The sequence below is a fragment of the Mustelus asterias genome, assembly GCF_964213995.1.
Source record: "Mustelus asterias chromosome 26 unlocalized genomic scaffold, sMusAst1.hap1.1 SUPER_26_unloc_20, whole genome shotgun sequence".
Taxonomy (NCBI): domain Eukaryota; kingdom Metazoa; phylum Chordata; class Chondrichthyes; order Carcharhiniformes; family Triakidae; genus Mustelus; species Mustelus asterias.
The window spans coordinates 450057-470774 of NW_027590088.1; the positions used below are offsets into that span (position 1 = coordinate 450057).

A 20718-nucleotide genomic window follows, 5' to 3' on the forward strand; every position below is an offset into this window, starting at 1 on the left:
CATCTTAAGTCACATTGTTTCTCTCTTACCTATCCACAACTGCACTTCAATCGTCCTCCACCAAGCTGCACATCAAGCCACTCGCACTGATTCAAAACTTCCTGCAGTCCACCTATCATCCCATGTGATCGCAATTCCACTCGAAAACGTCTTGAATCGATTGTTGTCCATATCCTTAACTGCAAACGTCCCACACAGCAGATCTTGCATCGCCACTCCCCCAACAACGCGGGTCACATCCATTGCGGCATCTCCACAATCCACGACATATTTGAACCCCTCCATTCCCACACCAAATCCCCGACATCCTTCATTATGTCGGTGCTAATACAATGATTTAATCATCCACTGTCTCAACCTCTGCAACCTACGTGGCCAACCCCATAACTTCACTGCCATCATTCTACTCATTAACCATCAATCCCTCTTCCATTCACCTGTGATCCCCCTTTTCAAGCTCGTCAAACAACCCGTGCCTGATGTTCACCACCTGCCAGTCATGTATATCTTCAGCAATCTATTTCCCCTATTGGATACTTCCACCGTTCCACGCCACCACCTTTTTGTCATTGTGATTACTTATGTGCTCCATCTCCACAGTTTGCAACCTGTCCGTGCAGCACCGTCCCCCATTTCCAACGACTTCATGCTTTCATCCTCCAGCCGTCATCAATTTATTTTGATCTCGTCTGTGGCAATGTTTCCAGCCAAATGGACCTCAGTCTTTTCAATCTGTCTCAATGACCTAGTCCGCCGTGTAACACCTCCACCCAACTATTAAATAAACACACACAGATTGCAGCATGTCAGTTTAAGCTGCTCTTCTGAAACTCCTCCTTCTGCGATTTCAACTTCATAATTTCAATGACGTCCTGATTCCAAAATTTACCACTTTTCAACACTGGTGGAAAAATTGCTTTGGAAGTGGAAACATGTTCTCACTAGGATTACCATAATAAATTTCGGAATGAACGTGGGCTAGAGATTGTTAAATTTTCACAGCCAGAGTGTTGTATGGATGTGATAATGAAACCAGAAATAACTGAAGAGAATTATACCCCAAAGTACTGTGAACCTGATAACATTATTGCATAATTATTGAATATCAAATTTATTATTAGTAAATAAACATCCAAGCTCAAATTCACAGATCACGTGAGAGTTGCATTCAGTCAGTTTTTGCAATCGGTTTGAAAATTTAAGGTTAAATTACAATATATTATAATCTATTGAATTGAAGATGTTGGTAAATTTAATGTTGATAATGAGTATATTTAAAACGTTAATTTCAAATGTTTAGATCTTCTGGTTCAAGTAGGTGAAGATTTTTTCAATGCTAATATTGTGGCAGTGAGACGAGGAGTTCCACCTTCAATGATAGTGCCCCCCAAATTTCACTAACTGCCCAATCAGAGTAAAGGGAGATTTTATCGCATTGAGCAGCAGATGCCTGAACTTTGTCTGGGTTATTGTGTAAATGGCTGTATTGGTGCAGGAGCTCAGAAGCTGCAGCATAATTCCCACCTCCCGGAATATCGAGAAGCTGGTAACTGTGGATCTGCGATTAAAGGTGGCTCCAATTATAATATATAAGAAATATGCAACTGTTGTCATCCACAGCAGGATAAAACTGCTGCATATTGCAAATAGTAACACAATGGATTTTCTGCGGCTCTTCAGCTCGGGATCCTTCTCATTCAAGTCATTGCTGAGCTGCCGGAGCGTCATTCGGCCGCGGTTGGCCATTACAATGCGCTTGACGGTGACAATGTTAAATAATAAAATCAAAATGAAAGGAATCACTGATGTTAACAGCTGCTCAACCCAGGAAAATGCTATCCAAATGGGTAAAATATAAAAATTGGCTCCTAATAAGCAACCCCACTGCACCTTGATGTAATAAGAGGAATACAGGAAGGGCCAGGGAATGTTCTTTAAACAGAACAGCGAGCTCACAATGCTGATAACCATAGCAGCAGTTTTATTGGTGCAGTACTTTATCTTCAGCTTCTGATGGCAAATGGCCACAAGGCGATCAAAGGTGAAACAGACAGTCAACCAAACAGAAATGTCAATGGCAGTTGCGGACATGTAGACAATGAATCTGCACACGGGGGTGTGGAACAGGAACGTGTCACGCCAATACATGGTAGCAATGTGATGTAAGAACACATTACAGACAATGACCAGGAGATCCGCTGTCGCCATCGCCAACAGGTAACGGATGATGCATTTGGATAGGCCACAATGTTTGAAAGACGGGATTGCAATTGTCACGATGTTCACTGTGAGACATAAAATAGAAAACAGTAATATCACCAAGTGATGAAAATGCTGGAAGAATTTCAATAACAATGCTGAAATTAAATAATTGGTCAAAACAACAAGAAGAGCATCTGCTGGAACCATTTGATGTTGCCTAAACTAAAATCCTCATTCCCGATGACCTACATTTATTTCCTGAATATCCATTCCATGGTGTCGGGATACATTGTGGTGTCGCATCTGATAGATGTGAAGCTGTGTGTGATCCATTACGTGGGGCTATTTATCTATGCAAATTCGTAATGTAAAATTGAGCATGAAGCCGTGCAGCAGAGGAGATAATGTCCAGGATTAACGGGTTGAGGAAGAAGACAGTACCAATGATGGACAAGACACCAGAGAACAAAACAACAATCATATAAGCAGCAGGAGGAAGACAACAACCCGGATAAATGGCCCAGGAAAGACGATAAGAAACTGAAGTAAAAGGAGCAGAACGAAAACACGACACTGCATCATAGGGAATGTAGCTGGGCAGAGATAAGAAATTGGCAATAGATAAGAAAATGTTGTTGTAAAAGATCGAAAAACAGAACATTCAGGAGAAACATGGATTATTAAGTTGCAAGGAAGGAAGATATATCAAAATTAAAACACAGTTTGGGAGTGAACAGCAGAAGGACAAATGTCGCAATAAGAAATAATCTACAGGGATAAGGCATTCTAGACCAGATAGATACGCTGACATTCCATTCACCAACGCTACTTTTCGCACAGAATTGAAGGCAAGTGTAATGCATTTAGCCGATATAGAAAATTAAACAGCAGCAAGTTGAAAGGTTCAAGATATCAAAGTAACTTACTAGGTCCTCCGGCTGCTACGAGTATCGGAGAGGACACAGCTGTTGTCTGGGAAATTGCTGTCCAACGCATTGGATGTGCCTTAAGGAACCGTGCTGGTATTGGAGAAGAAATGTCCTCCTGGACATTGGGGCAGTAAAGAGAAGTGAACAGTTTATTTATATTGAAGTAGACGCTTAGTCATGTTAAACAATTAAACCCCTAATTATGTTACTGACAGGTTGGTGAACAAACAACCTGCTGACACCTGCTGATCGCTCACTGTAGATCTCTTTCGGGATTGTCGCAAAACAGATAAACCTTTTGGGATTAATTTAGAAAGTCGAATATACTGATTTTAGTTCATCTAAACGGTGTTGGACATTTCAAAAACGTTCCAATCAACACCGATTTTGCATTTGAAAACTGGACCATGCTTTCAATTCCCTTGCATCATCCGCTATCTTGCAATCTCCCTTTCACAGTCCTTATTCTTCTTAAAATTCTCTCAACTCGATTTCTTCCATTTTCCAAAATACGCTTTCCCCTTTCCCTCTGCATTCTTGTTTTCCAAATTATTATTCTCTTTTACCCTATTTCCTTTTGATATCAAATCAGTGAAATTGAATCATAGAGGTCGACATCACAGGAAATGCCCTTCGGCCCATCTCTTCTTGGCTGGTCAAAAACAACGATCAAAGTATTCTGAAGCGATTCGCCAGCACTTGGCTCACAGCTTTATAAGCAGTGGCATTGCAAAGCGACATATAAATACTTATTAAAGTAGCGAGGTTTTCTGCCACCACCACACTTTCAAGCAGTAAGTACTGACTCCTATCTCCCTCTATCTGAAATGGGCTTTCCTCAGTCCCGTTCTCATCCTCCTGTCCCTTACCTTAAATCCATGGCCCCTGGTCATTGATTCACTGCACCGAGGGGATCAGTTTCTTCCTGTCTAATCTATCCATGTCACTCAGAATTATTTACATCTCAAACATGCAACCCTCTGCTTCAAGGGAACCAACACCAGTCTATCAAATCTCTCTCTCGTGGCTAATGCTCCTCAGACAAAGCAACATCCGGGTAAATTGCTTCTGAACCCTTTCCAGTTCTCTCACATCCCATATATAATGTGGATTCCAGAACTGCATACAATTCTCTAGCTGTGGCCTCGCAAACGTTTCATACAGTTGCAGTAGAACAATCCTACTCTTAAACTCGATGCATCGGCTAATAAATAAGAAGATGCTACATGCCGTTTTATTCACATCTACCTGTCCTGCTACCTTAAATAATCTATGTACATGCACACCGAGGTCCCTTTGATCCTTGGTAATTCCTGCCTTTCATTATCGATTTCCTTGCCTTGTTTGTCCTGCCCAAGAGCACTACCGGAGATGTGGAGCCCATCCGATGTACCTGTTCCGACTTCGAGTGTGCGTCCACCGTTACTAAAAGCATAGAAGCCTCAAAGAGACGAGCAAAGTCCACATGCAACCGTACACACGGCAGGCGACTCCCTTTGGTTTAGGGAGGCTTGAGGTAGCAGCTTTTGATTTTGTTGCCAGAAGTCTGCGATTTCAGAATCAACACTGGGCCACCAGGCGAATCTCCCAGCCAGCATTTTCATTTTTATACTCCCGGGCGGCCATTAAGTGTTTCCATTAATATTGGGCTTTGACCTCGGGTCAGAACATTTTCCCGGGACGCCCAACGAATTATCTCATTCTCAACAGTCAGGTTAGCTTTCTTAATGAGGTAGGGTTCATTTCTTCGGAAATTCCAAGCTGGAATTCGGTGTGTAATATTGTGTGCCTTATTTTGGATAAAGCTGGATGCTTTTGAATCGGGGCTTTAATCTGCTTTGCTGCCACTAGCAAGGTCTCCTAAAGGCTCAGTGTCATCACAACCTCTTCGCGTGTTGGTAAAGGAGTCAGGCTTGTGACTCGATCTGTCCACATGAGCTACCCTGATTCCATGGAGGTCTTCCAGAATCCATTCATAGTCAGTCAATATGTGTGCAGCATTGTGTACGAGAGCTGTTGATTGGGGGATTTGTTTTGTCCTCTTTGATGAAGCGCAGTATGGAATCGGCAACTATTAAAAATGTAATTAACAGTAGATATATTGGTGAAACTTCTCCACACCAAATGTGGCCGCCAAAACTTCCTTCTGAATTTGAAAGTTTCATCGCTCTGCATCCTGAAGGATCTGGGAGGTATACATGACGGGATTCTCCGTGTCGTCTTGCCAGCAATGTGATAGCACTGCACGAACCCCGGACGGGGAAGTATCACGAGTTAAAATAAGGTATTTCTCAGAGTCGGAATGAGCCATTGTGTTAATGACAGTAATTGACGATTTACTACCGAAATATCCTCTTTCTGCGTCGCTCCCTAGGAAAATCGGAGGCATTTGCATAGTCGGGTATACAAGGGGGCAGCATGGAAGCTCCATTCAGAACAGATTTTCTGTTATAACTAATTAACTCTAGAAAGATTTTAACTCTGTGGCGTTCCCTGGGATTCGCGCTTCCTTGATGACCTTTTCTTCATCCAAAGCTCATGTAATCGCTTATCATCTACTTGGTAGCCTAATTAGTTTGCTTCACCTGCTTGGAAAGTGGATTTCCCTCTCTGAAAGCAAACTGTTGCTCTGGGAAATCTCTGCAAGACATCTTCCTTTTTGGCCAGCTGTTCCTGTTCTAAAATGTCCGTTGCCAAGATGTCAGCTAAATATACTGTTAACTTGGGTAGCCCTTGAAGGATGTTTGACATAACTCTTTGCAAGGCGAAACACACTGATGATACCCATGGCACATGCTGATGAGACTCCGAAGTGCAAATAAGTATGCTCTTAGAATCCTTTGTATTTGCTGAATATCACATATATTCCAGGAGGTCTCGTCTGATTCAAGTGAAGTTGGGGCTCATGTCAAACGTGGAGAACGTCTTGCCGCCTGTTAACTTGTTTACACATTTTGATCCAGATCATGGGGTATTTATAGTGTTTGGAGACCCCGTTGACTGTAAGTTTATTGTCACCACACAGACAAATTGAGTTTTCAGGACGAAGAACAGGGAAAATGGGCACAACCCATTCTGCAAATTGCACAGGAATGATTGCACCAACCTTTCAAGATTTCGTAGTTCAGTTTCCACCTTCTCCAGATTTGGCTCTGAAATAGCTATGTGCAGCATTGGGATTCACGTTGATCATGGCCTTGGCCCCTTTTATAATTACCTCGATGTTCCTGAAAACAACTCCAGGGTATCTTCTGATATCATTGTATCCCACGCCTCACCTGAATACTTCCAGTTTCGCCGAATATGCTTGAGCAAGTCTTTTCCCATCCGGCTTGGTCCGTGCTCCACGCAACAGCGAGCTGAATGCTGTCTATAAGTTACTGCGGCCACTGCGCTTTATTGGTTGAATTCTCATTGAGAAATATACTGTTGAATATCTTCCCGTATCCTTGCAGTCAGTGAGTCCAGATCGCAATATCTCGCTGTATTAAAGGTAAATCTCCTCAGCTGCCTCACCTGTGAATTATTTTCAGCGTGCTTCAACTTCATTTTCACCATTTCTTCGGACGTGCGTGGCTGAAGGAGCCAGCATTTGCTGCCTAACAATGGCCCTGATCTGAAAGTCTGGTTTGGCCATTTCAGAGAGAGTTTGAGAGTCAACCAGGTTAACCAGTGTCCCGAATCGAATGTAAGCCTGCTTAGCAAAGTGGACAGTAGTCAATCACTTAAATGCATTAATAAACTAGGTTGTTTTTTTTTGTACTTCAATGAAGTGTTCATGTCCGCATTACTGAGAATACCTTTCAGTTGAGGGTTGTATTAATTGGATTTTAAATACAACAACCACGATGGATTTTAAATCAGATCCCGGGAGCACCAGCCGAGATCTCTGGAAAGCTAATACATTGAAACTCCCAAAACATTGCCGATTAACCTGTACCTGGTTAGCAAAGTTAGAACCGAATATCCCACGTTCAAACTTTCCTGAACCTTGTGCAAAGAAGAGTTGGAGCGTTCACCCTCGGGGGAATATTGCTCCCTCCCTGAAGCAATATTCATCCACCGAACAATGTCAATGACAGTGATTCGCTGGTCAGTCTGCAATTGATGTTTGTGGGAGTTTATAATTGTAGCTGTAATACAATATGATGTTAGCACATGTGCGCGGGGGAAGGGGATCGGGGGGTGAGGGGGTGTGGGGTGGGGGGGGGTGATGGAGGGGTTAAGAGTTTCATTCGCTATGTTAAGTGGATAGTTCCATCCATTTCATTTTTTTCTTTCCTTAATCTGTCTCTGTTCCTGTCTCTGTCATTGTCTGTCTCACCACATGTCTGCCTGACCCTTTTTCTCTCACTCTCCTTTATCTATCTACCTATTCTATCTGTCCCTTTCTCCCTGTCTCTTGTTTCAATTGTGAAGGATATTTAATTTCGCTTTAAAAAGTTTGGGTTCATCAGAGTCTTCGATTTTGTATACGCAACTATTTGCTTAGAATAACTGACAGCGGTTTATTTTTCTTTTATTCGTTCATGGATTGTGTGCGTCGATGGCTGGGCCAGCATTTATTGTCCATCCCTGACAGTATTTTAGAGTCAACCAAATTGCTGTGGTTCTGGAGTCACGTGTAGCCAAGACAGGTAAGGACGGTAGATTTCCTTCCCTGTCGGGGCATCAGTGAACCAGATGGGTTTTTACGAAAATCGATAATGGTTGCATGGTCATCAGTAGACTTTCAGTTCCATATTTTTATTGAATTAAAATTTCTCCAGGTGCCATTCGAACCTAAAGCTCCAGAAAATTGCTCTAGTTCTCTGGATTATTAATCTGGCGACAAAGACTCCCAATTGATGAATATCAAATAAAAGCTCAGATTTTTTCAGTGAGAGGTTGGTGCCAGGTATAAAATGTTGCAGACAATTGTCTCAGTTTTTAAGTTCACAAAGTGGAATCGTAAATTCGACTGAGACTAAGAAATCTGTTACTCATAACGATTTGGAAAAATGTATTATAATCGGACACTTAGTTCCCAGTATATTAGACCTTTCTGTTCAGAGGACGCTCATGCACGTTTGTACTTCCATGCAAAAGATGATGTGATTCACATGGTGACTGAGAAAATGACATGGACCAAAGAGAGAAGTACAGGGCGGTACGGTAGCACAGTGGTTAGCACTGCTGCTTCACAGCTCCAGGAAACTGGGTTCGATTCCCGACTTGGGTCACTGTCTGTGTGGAGTTTGCACATTCTCCTCGTGTCTGCGTGGGTTTCCTCCGGGTGCTCCGGTTTCCTCCCACAGTCCAAAGATATGCGGGTTAGGTTGATTGGCCATGCTAAAAATTGCCCTTAGTGTAGGTTAGAGGGATTAGTGGGTAAAATATGTAGGGATATGGGGGTAGGGCCTGGGTGGGATTGTGGTCGGTGCAGACTCGATGGGCCGAATGGCCTCTTTCTGTACTGTAGGGTTTCTATGATTTCTATGATCTATGAAGTAGAAATCTGAAGCTAATGATTCCCATTACTATTATTCAGCGTTGTGCAACAGGGATTTTGAAGCTGACGGAGGGTGTTAGGTGGGAGTCAGCAGAAGATGTCCTTCCTTGTCTTTGCACGAATGCCGTGAGAAATCATAGTTTCTGGAGTCACTATTGAAGATTTCCACGGACAATCCATCCAGAATGTGTGCCAGACAGCTGTCAGCTCTGCTGGATCTGCAATGCCAGTGGGACTGGACACACCGGGGTTGGTGACGAATGATCCTGACACATTGCCCACGAGTCAGATTCAGCGTGCGAGTGTATTGCAGGTAGAAAATGCCAATGAGGCCTTGACTTGTTCTGGCGCCTGCTCTCTCCCTGCTATTATCGTGACAAACCAAACCGAATGATAGTCGAGATGCGGTTAAAATTTAACCCCGTTGCAGCATGATCAGAATCAGATGTAGATGAGACTGGGTAAACACAGCAGATATCCTTCCCCGAAGCACATTATTAAAGTAAATGGGTCTTTATCAGAATGCACGTAATTTGTATTCACAATCACTGGTGTTAGCCTTTTTATAGCAAAATGTCTCACAACAGCAAGTTAAAATGTAACAGGTTCATTTGGAATCACGAGCTTTCGGAGCGCTGTTCCTTCATCAGGTGACTCAGCTAATGAAGGAGCAGTGCTCCGAAAGTTTGTGATTCCAAATAAACCTGTTGGACTTTAACCTGCTGTTGTGAGAATTCTTACTATGCCCACTCGAGTCCAACGCCGGCATCTCCACATCACAGCTTTTTTATAAATAAGGGACAGTATTTGCAGTCTCTAACATCCCTGATTGAATGTCGAAGCAGGGCTCTAAAATCTCACAGATGACCTTTTCGTGGGGTTGTGTTCAGCGCAAGGAACTATGTGCTCTATCGGGACAATGTGTCACTGACTGTCCAAGTGAGCCCTTTGGCTCTCCCTGGTGCAACTTGAGTTAACCAAAGGGGCACATCCTCCTCGCGTTAGCATAGGTTTCCTCCGAATGCTGCAATTTCATCCCACTGTTCAAAGGTGCCCTGATTTGGTTACTTGGCCATGATAAATTGTTCCTTCGTGTCATGAGTACTAGCAGAATAAATACGTAAGTTTACAGGGATGGGGCCTGTGTGGGATTTTTGTCGTGCAGGTCTGATGGGCTGAATAGTCTCCTTCTGCACTGCCGGGATTCCATGATTCGATGACACAATGTATTCCCCTTTCCCACCTCAACCCGCGAACTGAATCTCCAAATTAACACCCCGCTATTCTCTTGTCCCCAAGCACACTTGTCCCACTCCGTGACCCCAGCCCTTTCAAAACGTTTCCGAATGTTATCACTCTCCAGCGCTTGTACCCAGCAGCTCTTCCTTGGGACCCTGTGCAAAATGATCAATCATTGGATTTCAGCTGCTTGGACTCGATGGGCCGAAAGGCTTTTAGTGCCGTTATATCTCTGTGCATCGAACTTTATTGATGTTTTAATTGTATCCCAGTTCTGGGCATTAGCTGAAAGTTTAATTTATTCATGTATAGAGGAGTGGGATGAACATTTGGAAGTTACTGAATGCAGTGTGTGCATAGAAAGAGTTCCATGATGGCCATTTGAGCCCTGAGAGACCTTGATGATTTTGAGCAGGTTTACAGCCTCTTAAATATTTTCCTGGAACACGGAATTAAACAGACACCAGTTGCCAGCCAGTCTGAGAGCCTTGAACACAGTGTGAGTGTTTGAAAGTAATGAGTCCAGCTCAAGATAGGACGCAATACTTCACTGTGCATCATTGTGGACAATATACAAGCTGCCGACTCCTGATACCATTTTCAATCGATAACCACTGGAGTGTCAGAGTGATGGTGGAAGAGGGCGCTAAAGTCGTTCCCCAAATCTTTCCCGTAACTGGTGACAACCACAGCTGTAACTTTCCTGAAGAGACTAAAACATAAACAAATTCAAGTTTAACTGTTTCTTGATATCGCGTAGACTTGATCGCATTGGCTGAAGACGAGCACTTTTTAATGATGTGGACGTCAGGAGGAGGTTGAAATATGCCATCCATTCCGTAAATGTACCACGAGGTTTTACAAATGCTTCTGCATGTCTTTTACACTGATGATCTGGGCATTCCATCATTTTGGCTTGTGATATAAGTGCAACCAGTTTGCTTTATGTTTGCGCGCAACCCCTTAGCGTGGCCTGACTGCAAACCTGTGGTCCGATCTTTTGACAGGGGGTCACAGACCTCTCTTAATGCAAGCTGCTGGGCTTGCAATTATTGCATTGATGTAGCTTCACCAGGATGGCACCTCATTTTGCAGAATATTTGCTGCTACTCATGACATAATCTGCTACACTCTTCACTGACACACCATTGGCCAATTGGCTTCAGTTGTGTCACGGAATGAGGAAGCAATAAATTTGGTCCAAATTGGTGATCCCCATGGACTGAAGTTGCCTGCATGGAAGCATCGGTTCAGTTATCAGTCATTTGCTGATTGAACACAATATGCTTGTGGCAGTATGAATGGGCTTCCTACATTCACTCCCTTGAGACGCGGCTCCTCACATCTGCCCTTCAGTATATTGGATGAATTTTAAAAATAGATATCTTATTTGCTCTAAAAACAAACAAAACTCACTTCCACTTGCACTGAACGCGGAACGTGGGCAGAATGAACACAGCACTATTCAGACCGATGTTTATTTTACCAAAACAGAAGCTGCACTCGGTCTCGAACTCATTTCAAGAATAAATTAGATATAGTACTTGGGGCTAAAGGGATGAAGGGATATGGGGAAATGGGGAATCACGATATTGAATTTGAAGATCAGCCATGATCCGAATGAATGGCGGAGCAGGTTCAAAGTGTGGAATGGCCTACTGCTGAGTCTCGTGTCTAAGTCACTATGGACACTGCAAATTCAGTTAGACATTAGAAACCATAGAAACCCTACAGTGCAGAAGGAGGCCATTCGGCCCATCGAGTCTGCACCGACCACAATCCCACCCAGGCCCTACCCCCACATATTCTACCCACTAATCCCTCTAACCTACCCATCCCAGGACTCTACGGGGCATTAGAAGGATGTCCAACATCAACAATTGTGAGGTAAGCCATCCTGTTCTTCTGATACAGCTGCTGCCGTTGCATTTCATGACATCACACACCCTTCCCATTACTACCGAGACCTAAAGGAAGTCCAGTAAGATGTCAATGACCAATATATTGTTTCCTCCAGGTAAATCATGGAAGCTTTCGGGCAGAACATCACTTACACTTGATCAATGTTAGGCTTCTGACATAGTGGCTTCAACCTCACTAGAGTAATTACATTCGTTATCTGAAAAGGAAAAATATTGCGGGGTCTGTGCAGAAGGTGGGCTAATGACACTGGGTGTATTTTTCATTCAGACGCCAGAACAAGCACAATAAGAATAAACTCATTCCGTGCCTGAAAGGTTTTGTGGTCCTGCGAATCACTGGTAGGAAGGAGGACAAATATCCGGCCAGGCCAATGAGTAGTAAGAAGCATCCTAAAGGGGCATATGGTGGCAGAGAGCGTTAGGAAAAAAGAAAAGCAGAGTTAGGCTTAAAGCAGCTGCTGACATTTCTGCAATGTTGAATGGATGATTCTCATGCATGCTCAAGAGTCCAGTTTGGAGCAATGCAGAGAGGTTATCGGAGTTAAAGGAAGTTACAGATATATGGATGTCTAAGGAGGACCAGTGTGTCTGTCCCTCCCTGTGCCTCTGCCTCTGCCTCTGTCTGTCTGTCTGCCTCTCTCTGTCTCTCTCTCTCTCTCTCAGTCTTAGTTCCATTAACTGGTTTATTTCCTCTGATGTGAAGAGAGAGAAGCAGCCATCTTACCTCGTCTCCCTCACTTAGCTGAGATTTCTCCCGGTATTTTTTTAGTAAATCTCCTCTGCACTCTCTTCAAACTCTTTGCAGCTTTCTAATATTCAATGGCCAGAATTACTCACAATATCTCAACTGACACGTACTCAGTGAGAGATAAGAAACATGTTTTGACACTCTAAGCCTCTTTTATTAATTCGACATTGGATGTGAATTTAGCAATAATATTATTTCTCCTATCACCTTCCTAAATGTTTGTTGACGCATCTGCCGCTGTCTGTCCTCCTTTAAAACAATGTCCCATGTTTTTTATATTCCTGCTTCGCGTGTTTTATACATCCTTCACATCGACCTTCGTGAGATTGAACCGACGCAACCGACATATCTTCGGGCAATAAGAAACATGGACATCTTTGTGCTGTGAGAGGAAACCTGATCACCCGATGGAGAACCACGCAGACTTCGGGGAAACGTAACACAGCACGTAAATGTACACATTAAATCAGATACAAAACATGCTGCATAGATACAGAGACAAAAATATAGAACATCATAAAAAGTAGGGTACGGACAAGTGATCATTCAGTGATCGTGTCTGTGTCGATATATTCTCATCAGACGTAACTGAACCCGACTGATAACCTTGTCAGTTACAGCAATTCAGATTCGCACCCCGGTACAGTTTTATCAGTTTAGGTTTCTGTTTCAATTGAAGAGGTTAATTCCGGACTACAACTGCCCTTTGCATGAATACCAATTTGCCAAATGCAACCTCCAGTTTTTCCATCAAGCTACTTAAATCTATGCTCCCCAGTAATTGTTCTATCCATTAGGCGAGACAGATATTTCTTGCTAACTCATTTTAGAACCAACATAGACTTCTATGATTCAATCAAGTTACAACTCATCCGACTGTGTTCCCCGGTGAACAATGTTAAGCTGCCCAGATTTCCTCATATGTACAATTATCAAGCTCAGCACGATTCTTGCAAGTCTTTTTACACAATTAAGCAAATACAATTATATTCTCGTTGTAATTTGATTGACGGAACCGGATGCAGACGTCCAGCTGTGGCCTAACAGGTGTTTCTCGATTAATCCGGCATCACCGCACTGGGTTGTTGTTCTCGACGAGGTCCAATTAAGGAAAGCATTGCATTTTCCTTCTTTACCGGATTACCGACCTATCCTGTCACTTTCAGGGAAATTTGGACACAAGCTGCAATAACTCTAATTTCCTTTACAGTTCTCAAAATCTTCTCAGTTGTGATGAATTGCATTGTTTTCTGTTCCCTCCGAAATGCATCATTTCACACTTCTCCAACTGACTTCTATTTGCCACTTTTCTGATTTCGAAATCCAAATATTGGTGTCATTCTGGAGAAAACTGCTATGGTTTTCACCATTAACTTTCGATCGCTTTTTGAATCAACAGATAATTTACCAATCATGCCTGCCACCGATAACTCCTTGTCAATGGAATGTGATAACAACAGCAGGAGGCCAGGACTGAGCTATGTGAAATTCCACTGGAAACCACATTCCATTCACCAAAATGTGTAAATTATAATCCCTTGTTTCCGGTGACTGAGCCAATCCAACCTTGCACATTCTGCTGTAACACGGGATTTTACTTCCCAGCCACGTTTCAAAGATCATATTCCCGACTAAATCCATGTTGACCACATGTGCAAAATGGACCTGATCAATCATCCATATTAGCTCCTCAAATATTTTAATTAAGATTTTAATATACAACTTATCCAGAGCAAAGTCACGGAGACTGCCCTTGATTAACACTTGCCGTTCTAAGTGACACTTCATCCTGTCTCTGAGAAAATATTCTATTAAACTGTTCACCCACTGTCACAGAGTGACTGGCTTATAGCCATTTGGCCTATCAATCACACTTGTGTGTAAAGAAAGGTACAACGTGCATAGGCCTTCAGGCTTTCTGTACTCTGCCCTCTGCCGCGTGAAGATTGAAAGCTGATCCTCAGGAAATCTACTCTTTCATCCTAAACTTCATTTCAGTGCATGAGAAGAAATTAATCCGGCTCTGATCATCTATCTCCTTTCAGGCATGGTTGTCCCACCAGCACTTCTCTCTCTTAATGCGCATTGCATCTAATATTTCACACACGTCATTAACTGGAGGACAGGCATCATCCATCTCCTTTCTGAAGCCTGGTAAGGTTGGCATTAAGGATGCTGCCACATGTCATGCATAAAATAATACTTTTCCTATCTGAGCCTAAGAGATAGCAGAAGTTTCAACAAATATATAAAACGAAAACGGTTGGCTAAAGTAAACATTGGGCCTTTAGAGGATGAGAACGGGGTGGTAATAACTGGCAAGGAGGAAATGGACGAGGCATTGAACAGATATTTTGTGTCAGTCTTCACAGTGGAAGACATAAATAAAATGCCAAAAATTTACGACCACAAGACTATGGCAGGTGAGGACCTGGAAACTATAATTATCAATAGTGTTGGGCAAGCTAATTTTCATAGACGCAGACACTGCTTCCAGAAAGTGGAACTGCAGAATACACCCTCCGTGTTCGAATTAAGGCAAGCATCCAGCAAGGGCAGCAGAGCAGCGACGCCGTTCGGCTGTTGCGGGGAAAATTTTCATAGGAGCATTCTCTGCTTTCATGAAGTGGATCTTAATTCATTTTATTCAGGATGAGATTGTGGGTTTTCCTGCTCTCCCTCTCTCTTTCTCTGTCTCCCATCATTCTTCTTTGATTTCGAGTTATCAGAGAGAGGGAGATAAATGGGAAATTTAGGGTAACAGTGAGAGAGGGGGGAACTGGAGGGTAACTGAGCCGTTTGCTTGTGGGATCTTGCTGTGCATCTTTTTCTTGCAGCCTATCCTGTTGGGAGACTGTGGTTTCGCTCCCCAAATTCAGTGTACTGGCAACTGACTGTGATTACTTCCATTTCCCACAGCTGCCCCCAGCCTCATTTCTCGATGTGAATCAGTGATCAACAGAAACAGTGGTCACAGGGTGACATGATTTAAAATGGTCAGACAGACACCTTTCAGAGAGCATTTCAATCCAGATTCATCATCAGAGAGAGAGAGAGAGAGATTATCCAGAGCAGGCGAGTGAGAGAGAGGAGGGCGATGGGTACGCAGAGAGATAGGGGGAGATGAACAGGCAGAGAGAGAGAGAACAGAGTTAGATCATCAGTAGCAGGAGAGAAAGAGAGGAGGGATGTGGATCGGGACAGAGATGGTGGAGGTAACAAAGAGAGGGAATCAGAAAGAGAAACACAGAGGAGTGACTGCGGTAGAAGTGGAAGGTTCCCTGTTCATGTCAGATGTACAAACAGCACCAAACCTGTAGTGACTTGTTATTATTTTAACTGGGGAGGGGTGGAAGGAATATGGGCGGAGGGAGGGAGAGAGAGGGAGAGGGAGAGGTGTCGTCCCTCATTGCCCAATAGCTTTACCGAAATCCACACTTAAAATCACGTTGTATCTGGACATGTTCAGACTGTGTATGTGTGTGTGTGTGTGTGTGTGTGTGGGATCTTGGTGTGCGTTCATGCTCTGTGCTCCTTAAACCCGCCACATATTCTTCACACTGCATCAGTGTCCACATTTTAAACATAAAAGATTGAGGGAAAGGAGGGTGGGATATCGAGAGGAACAGGGTAAGGCAGAGCTGTAGAGAGGGCGTTCCGATCGAGTTCTCACAGGGGCTTGGAATGAAAAAGGCTGCGATTGGGACCCGGTTTAATTGGCCAATTGGATAGTGCCTGTGCTTTACTCTCAGTAATGTCACGGTGCTGTGTGAGAGCTCAGGGCAACGCTTCAATCTACTTTTACTGAGTTTCTGTTTGTAACATTCTCAGTCTCCCTCTCTCACTGCGAAGCACTCGGGAGGGAGAGGGAGCTGAAATTCACATTTCTGAGCCTGGGGAAAGGCGTGTTCTCCATGCCAGAGTCCTACTTGTGTTTTCAGACAGGGTTGTGAGATTTGTGGATGGAAAGGGTTGTTCAGTTTCACTAGTGGTGGGGGAGGGGGGTGCGTTGGGACAGGGACTTGTTCTTTGTACCTGAGGGATAATGCAGCTTTTCTGACTTGGCGTCAATTCAGAGCCTGTGTGGCTAGGCTTCAATTTAAGGGCTGTGTGACTAGTTTTCAATTCAAGTTCTGTCTGACTAGGCCTCATAGAACATAGAACATAGAACATTACAGCGCAGTACAGGCCCTTCGGCCCTCAATGTTGCGCCGACCAGTGAAACCAATCTCAAGCCCATCTAACCTACACTATTCCAATATCATCCATATGTTTATCCAATGACCATTTAAATGCCCTTAATGTTGGCGAGTCCACTACTGCTGCAGGCAGGGCATTCCACGCCCTTACTACTCTCTGAGTAAAGAACCTACCACTGACATCTGTCCTATATCTATCACCACTCAATTTAAAGCTATATCTCCTCGTGCGAGCTGTCACCATCCGAGGAAAAAGTCTCTCACGATCCACCCTATCTAATCCTCTCATCGTCTTGTATGCCTCTATTAAGTCACCTCTTAACCTTCTTCTCTCCAACGAAAACAACCTGAAGTCCCTCAGCCTTTCCTCAGAAGACCTTCCCACCATACCAGTTAACATCCGACTAAATCTCCTCTGCACCCTTTCCAATGCTTCCACATCCTTCCTATAATGTGGCGACCAGAACTGTATGCAATACTCCAAGTGCAGCTGCACCAGAGTTTTGAACAGCTGCAACATGACCTCCTGGTTCCAAAACTCAATCACTCTACCAATAAAAGCTAACACTCAGTAGGCCTTCTTAACAACCCGATTAACCTGGGTGCCAACTTTCAGGGATCTTTGCACATGGACACCGAGATCTCTCTGTTTATCCACACGACCGAGGATCTGACCATTAGCCCAGTACTTTGTAGTCCTGTTACTCCTTCCAAAGTGAATCACCTCACACTTTTCTGCATTGAACTCCATTTGCCACCTCTCAGGCCCAGCACTGCAACTTATCTGTGTCTCTCTGTAACCTGCAACAACCTTCAGCACTGTCCACAACCACCGACTTTACTGTCATCCGCAAATTTACTAACCCATCCTTCTACGCCCTCATCCAGGTCATTTATAAAAATGACAAGCAGCAGTGGACCCAAAACAGATCCTTGCGGGACACCACTCGTAACTGAACTCCAGGATGAACATTTCCCATCAACCACCACCCTCTGTCTTCTTACAGCTTGCCAATTCCTGATCCAAAGCACTAAATCAACCTCAATCCCATGCCTCCGTATCTTCTGCAATGTCTAACTGTGGGGAACTTCATCAAACGCTTTACTGAAATCCATATACACCACATCAACTGCTTTACCCTCATCCAGCTCTTTGGCCTCCTTCTCAATTCAAGGTCAGTGTGTCTGGGCCTCAGTTCAACTTCTGTGTGACTAGACCTCAATACAAAACCTGCAGACTAGGCCTCAGTTTAAGGTCGAGATGACCAAGCTTCAATTCAAGTTGGTTGGTACTGGGCCTCAATTCAAGGCCTGTGTGATGACGACTCAATTCAAGGCCTGTGTGACTAGGCCTCAATTCCAGTTGTATGTGACAAGCCATCAATTCAAGGCCTATGTGAGTAGGCCTCAATTCAAAGCCTGTGATCTATTGCGATCCATTGTGCCATCCATTGTGATCATGGCTGACCATGGTTTCCACCGGGTGCTCCGTTTCCCTCCCACAGTCAAAAGATGTGAGGATTAGGTTGATGGGCCATGACAAATTGTCTCTAGTTTCAGGGGAATCGGCAGGGTAAGTTTACGGTGTTATGGGATACGGTGGGACAGTTGTCGGTGCAGGCCTGCAATGGGCTGAATAGTCTCCTCCCATTCCTATTTGCCATGTTTTCCTTGTGAAGAAAGTCAGAAGAGGTTGTAGTCGGATCTATTTTCCCAAAACACAGATCCTTTGAGGCAGAACCAAACAAAGAGAAAAAAAAACGGAGAAAAGCAGTCTGCTTCTTAGCTTGCAGGTAAACTGCTTCCAAAAACGTAACTGAAAGCCCAAAGGAAACAAACCCTATCACCCGACTGCCACAGCTTAGCTGCAGCCCCCCAATGACATCGCTCAAGCTGTAAGCTGCATGGCATTTACATTGCTTTAATGTACACTCACATGACAATGTCAAAGCAGAGAGTTCCCATTAGATGCAATTGTACTGTTCTAAAAGTGTTTGTGATTTGCAGTGATTGAATGGGGAGGGCTCTGGAATGGGGGCACTTCAGTGAGACTGCAATTAAGGTTGCTGCAACTGAAAGATACCTTTATACTGACAAAGACCCTGAAACTAATGGGGGTCCTGAATCTAAGAGGCAGAAAATCTAACAAAGACACTGAAATATTGTTAACGCACACTAACATCAACAGATCCTCCAATTCTCGCTGAAAACTGCCACACCACATCGCTGCAACTAAAGAGATATCCCATGGCTGCCCGTTTCACCACAATGGCAGCACAATTTGTATTGCGTTACTAAGAGATTAACATCATTCCAAACGTGCCCCAATACAGATACTCATCAACATATTACCATAGTGACAGGTCCCATACCTACTCTCTGAAAACGCACAGAGCTCTTACCCATGCTCTGCCAGCAGACTGCTGGCACCTTCCATGCTTTGTTTGATTAGCGGCAATCCTCCGCCCTGCTCTGCTACCATCATTTTGACTGCATTCCGTCTCTATTGCAATAGAGATATTCTTCAGCCAGTTCTGTTGCCATAATGACAGGCTCTGCACCCAACGCCACCCCCCCCCCCCCACTCTGTCATTCCCCTCCCAACCACCCCCCCAACCTTTCCTATCATAGATTAAGATGCACCACATGTTCTATTAGTGCAGGGATAGCTGCTGCACATGGACAGCGACATAAACCAACCACACGCTGTCTACAATTTAAAATAATTGGTCCATTTACAAGTAAAATTAGATATTGACTTTATGGGAAATTTCAATTATTCATCTATTCGAATCATTGGATAGATTTCACAATTCTACTGAAGGGATATTTTAGCATAGTTCTCACCTGCTGCCTGAACTTTGTCTGTGTTATTGCATAGATGCAAGTGTTTGTGCAGCAACTAAGAAGTTGAAGCATGGTGCCCAATTTTATGATAAAATAGTCCACAGCAATATCCGTAATCTGGAGAAACGTCATGCGTGTCTGTTTGGAATAAAACACCAACAATGCCCATAACAGAATAAAATTCGCTGATATAGCAAACAGTAAAATAATGGATTTCCTCCGATTCTCCATTTCTGGATCAAAATGAGTCTTCTCAATGCTCTGAGCATGGAGTCTCCTGCGGGCTCTGCTGGTCACTAAAATGTTTCTGACGGTGAAGGTATTGAGCATTATAATCAGGACAAATGGAAGACAAGGCGTTAAAATATGTTGCAGCAATTCGATTGATCCCCAAATAGGGGAGGTTATAAAGCCACTGATCCGTCTACAAAGCCATAGTCCTTTTGTAAACGCATATGAACCTGTGAACGTAAAAGACCAGAACACGTTTTTTAAACAGCTCAACCCAGTGACTGTTCCCAGAGTCACCGCTGCTGATTTCACGGTGCAGTGTTTCCTTTTCAGCTTTCTGCAACATATGGCCACAAATCTATCAAAGGTGAAAGTCATGGTGAACCAGACAGAACAGTCCGTGGCTGTTTGAAGAAATGCAGTGTGGATATTGCACACTTTGAGAGAGCGCAGCAAATAAAAGAAATGTAAAAGATAAACACGTGGAATCTGTTTCAAAATCACGTCGAAGATAATGACAAATAGATCTGCTGTTGCCATGGCCACCAGGTAGCAAGTGACAGATTTGGAGAGACCACATCTTCCACGGGTTAGTATCAACCCAGTAAGTAGGTTAGCTGCAAGAGAGTGAAATAAACAGTGAGACAGACAACGGGCATTGAACAAAGTAAACACTTTGATTAAAACTTTATTGAGCTGTTCAGCGTTATTCCTCCATTCGCTGTTGTTTGCTAATATTCCGCCTGAACAAAAGAAGAGAAACTGCGTGTGTGCGTCTGTGTGTGTGCATGTGTGTGTGTGTGTATGTGTCTGTGTGTGTGTGTGTGTGTATGTATGTGTCTGTGTGTATGTGCATGTGTGTGTGTGTGTGCGCATGTGTGTGTGTGTGTGTGTGTGTGTGCGTGTGTGT

The 20718-nt window shown here is 43.7% G+C and overlaps 1 protein-coding gene across 1 annotated transcript; it reads right to left on the reverse strand.

Moving 5' to 3' along the window:
- Positions 1-1371: 1371 nt before the first annotated feature.
- Positions 1372-6689, reverse strand: LOC144482125 (putative G-protein coupled receptor 139). Its single transcript, XM_078201354.1, has 3 exons — positions 6648-6689; positions 3129-3246; positions 1372-2285 (listed from the first exon to the last, which is right to left on the reverse strand). The coding sequence occupies exons 1-3, from the start codon at positions 6687-6689 to the stop codon at positions 1372-1374; spliced, it is 1074 nt and encodes a 357-aa protein (XP_078057480.1).
- Between the last annotated feature and the right edge of the window lie 14029 nt (positions 6690-20718).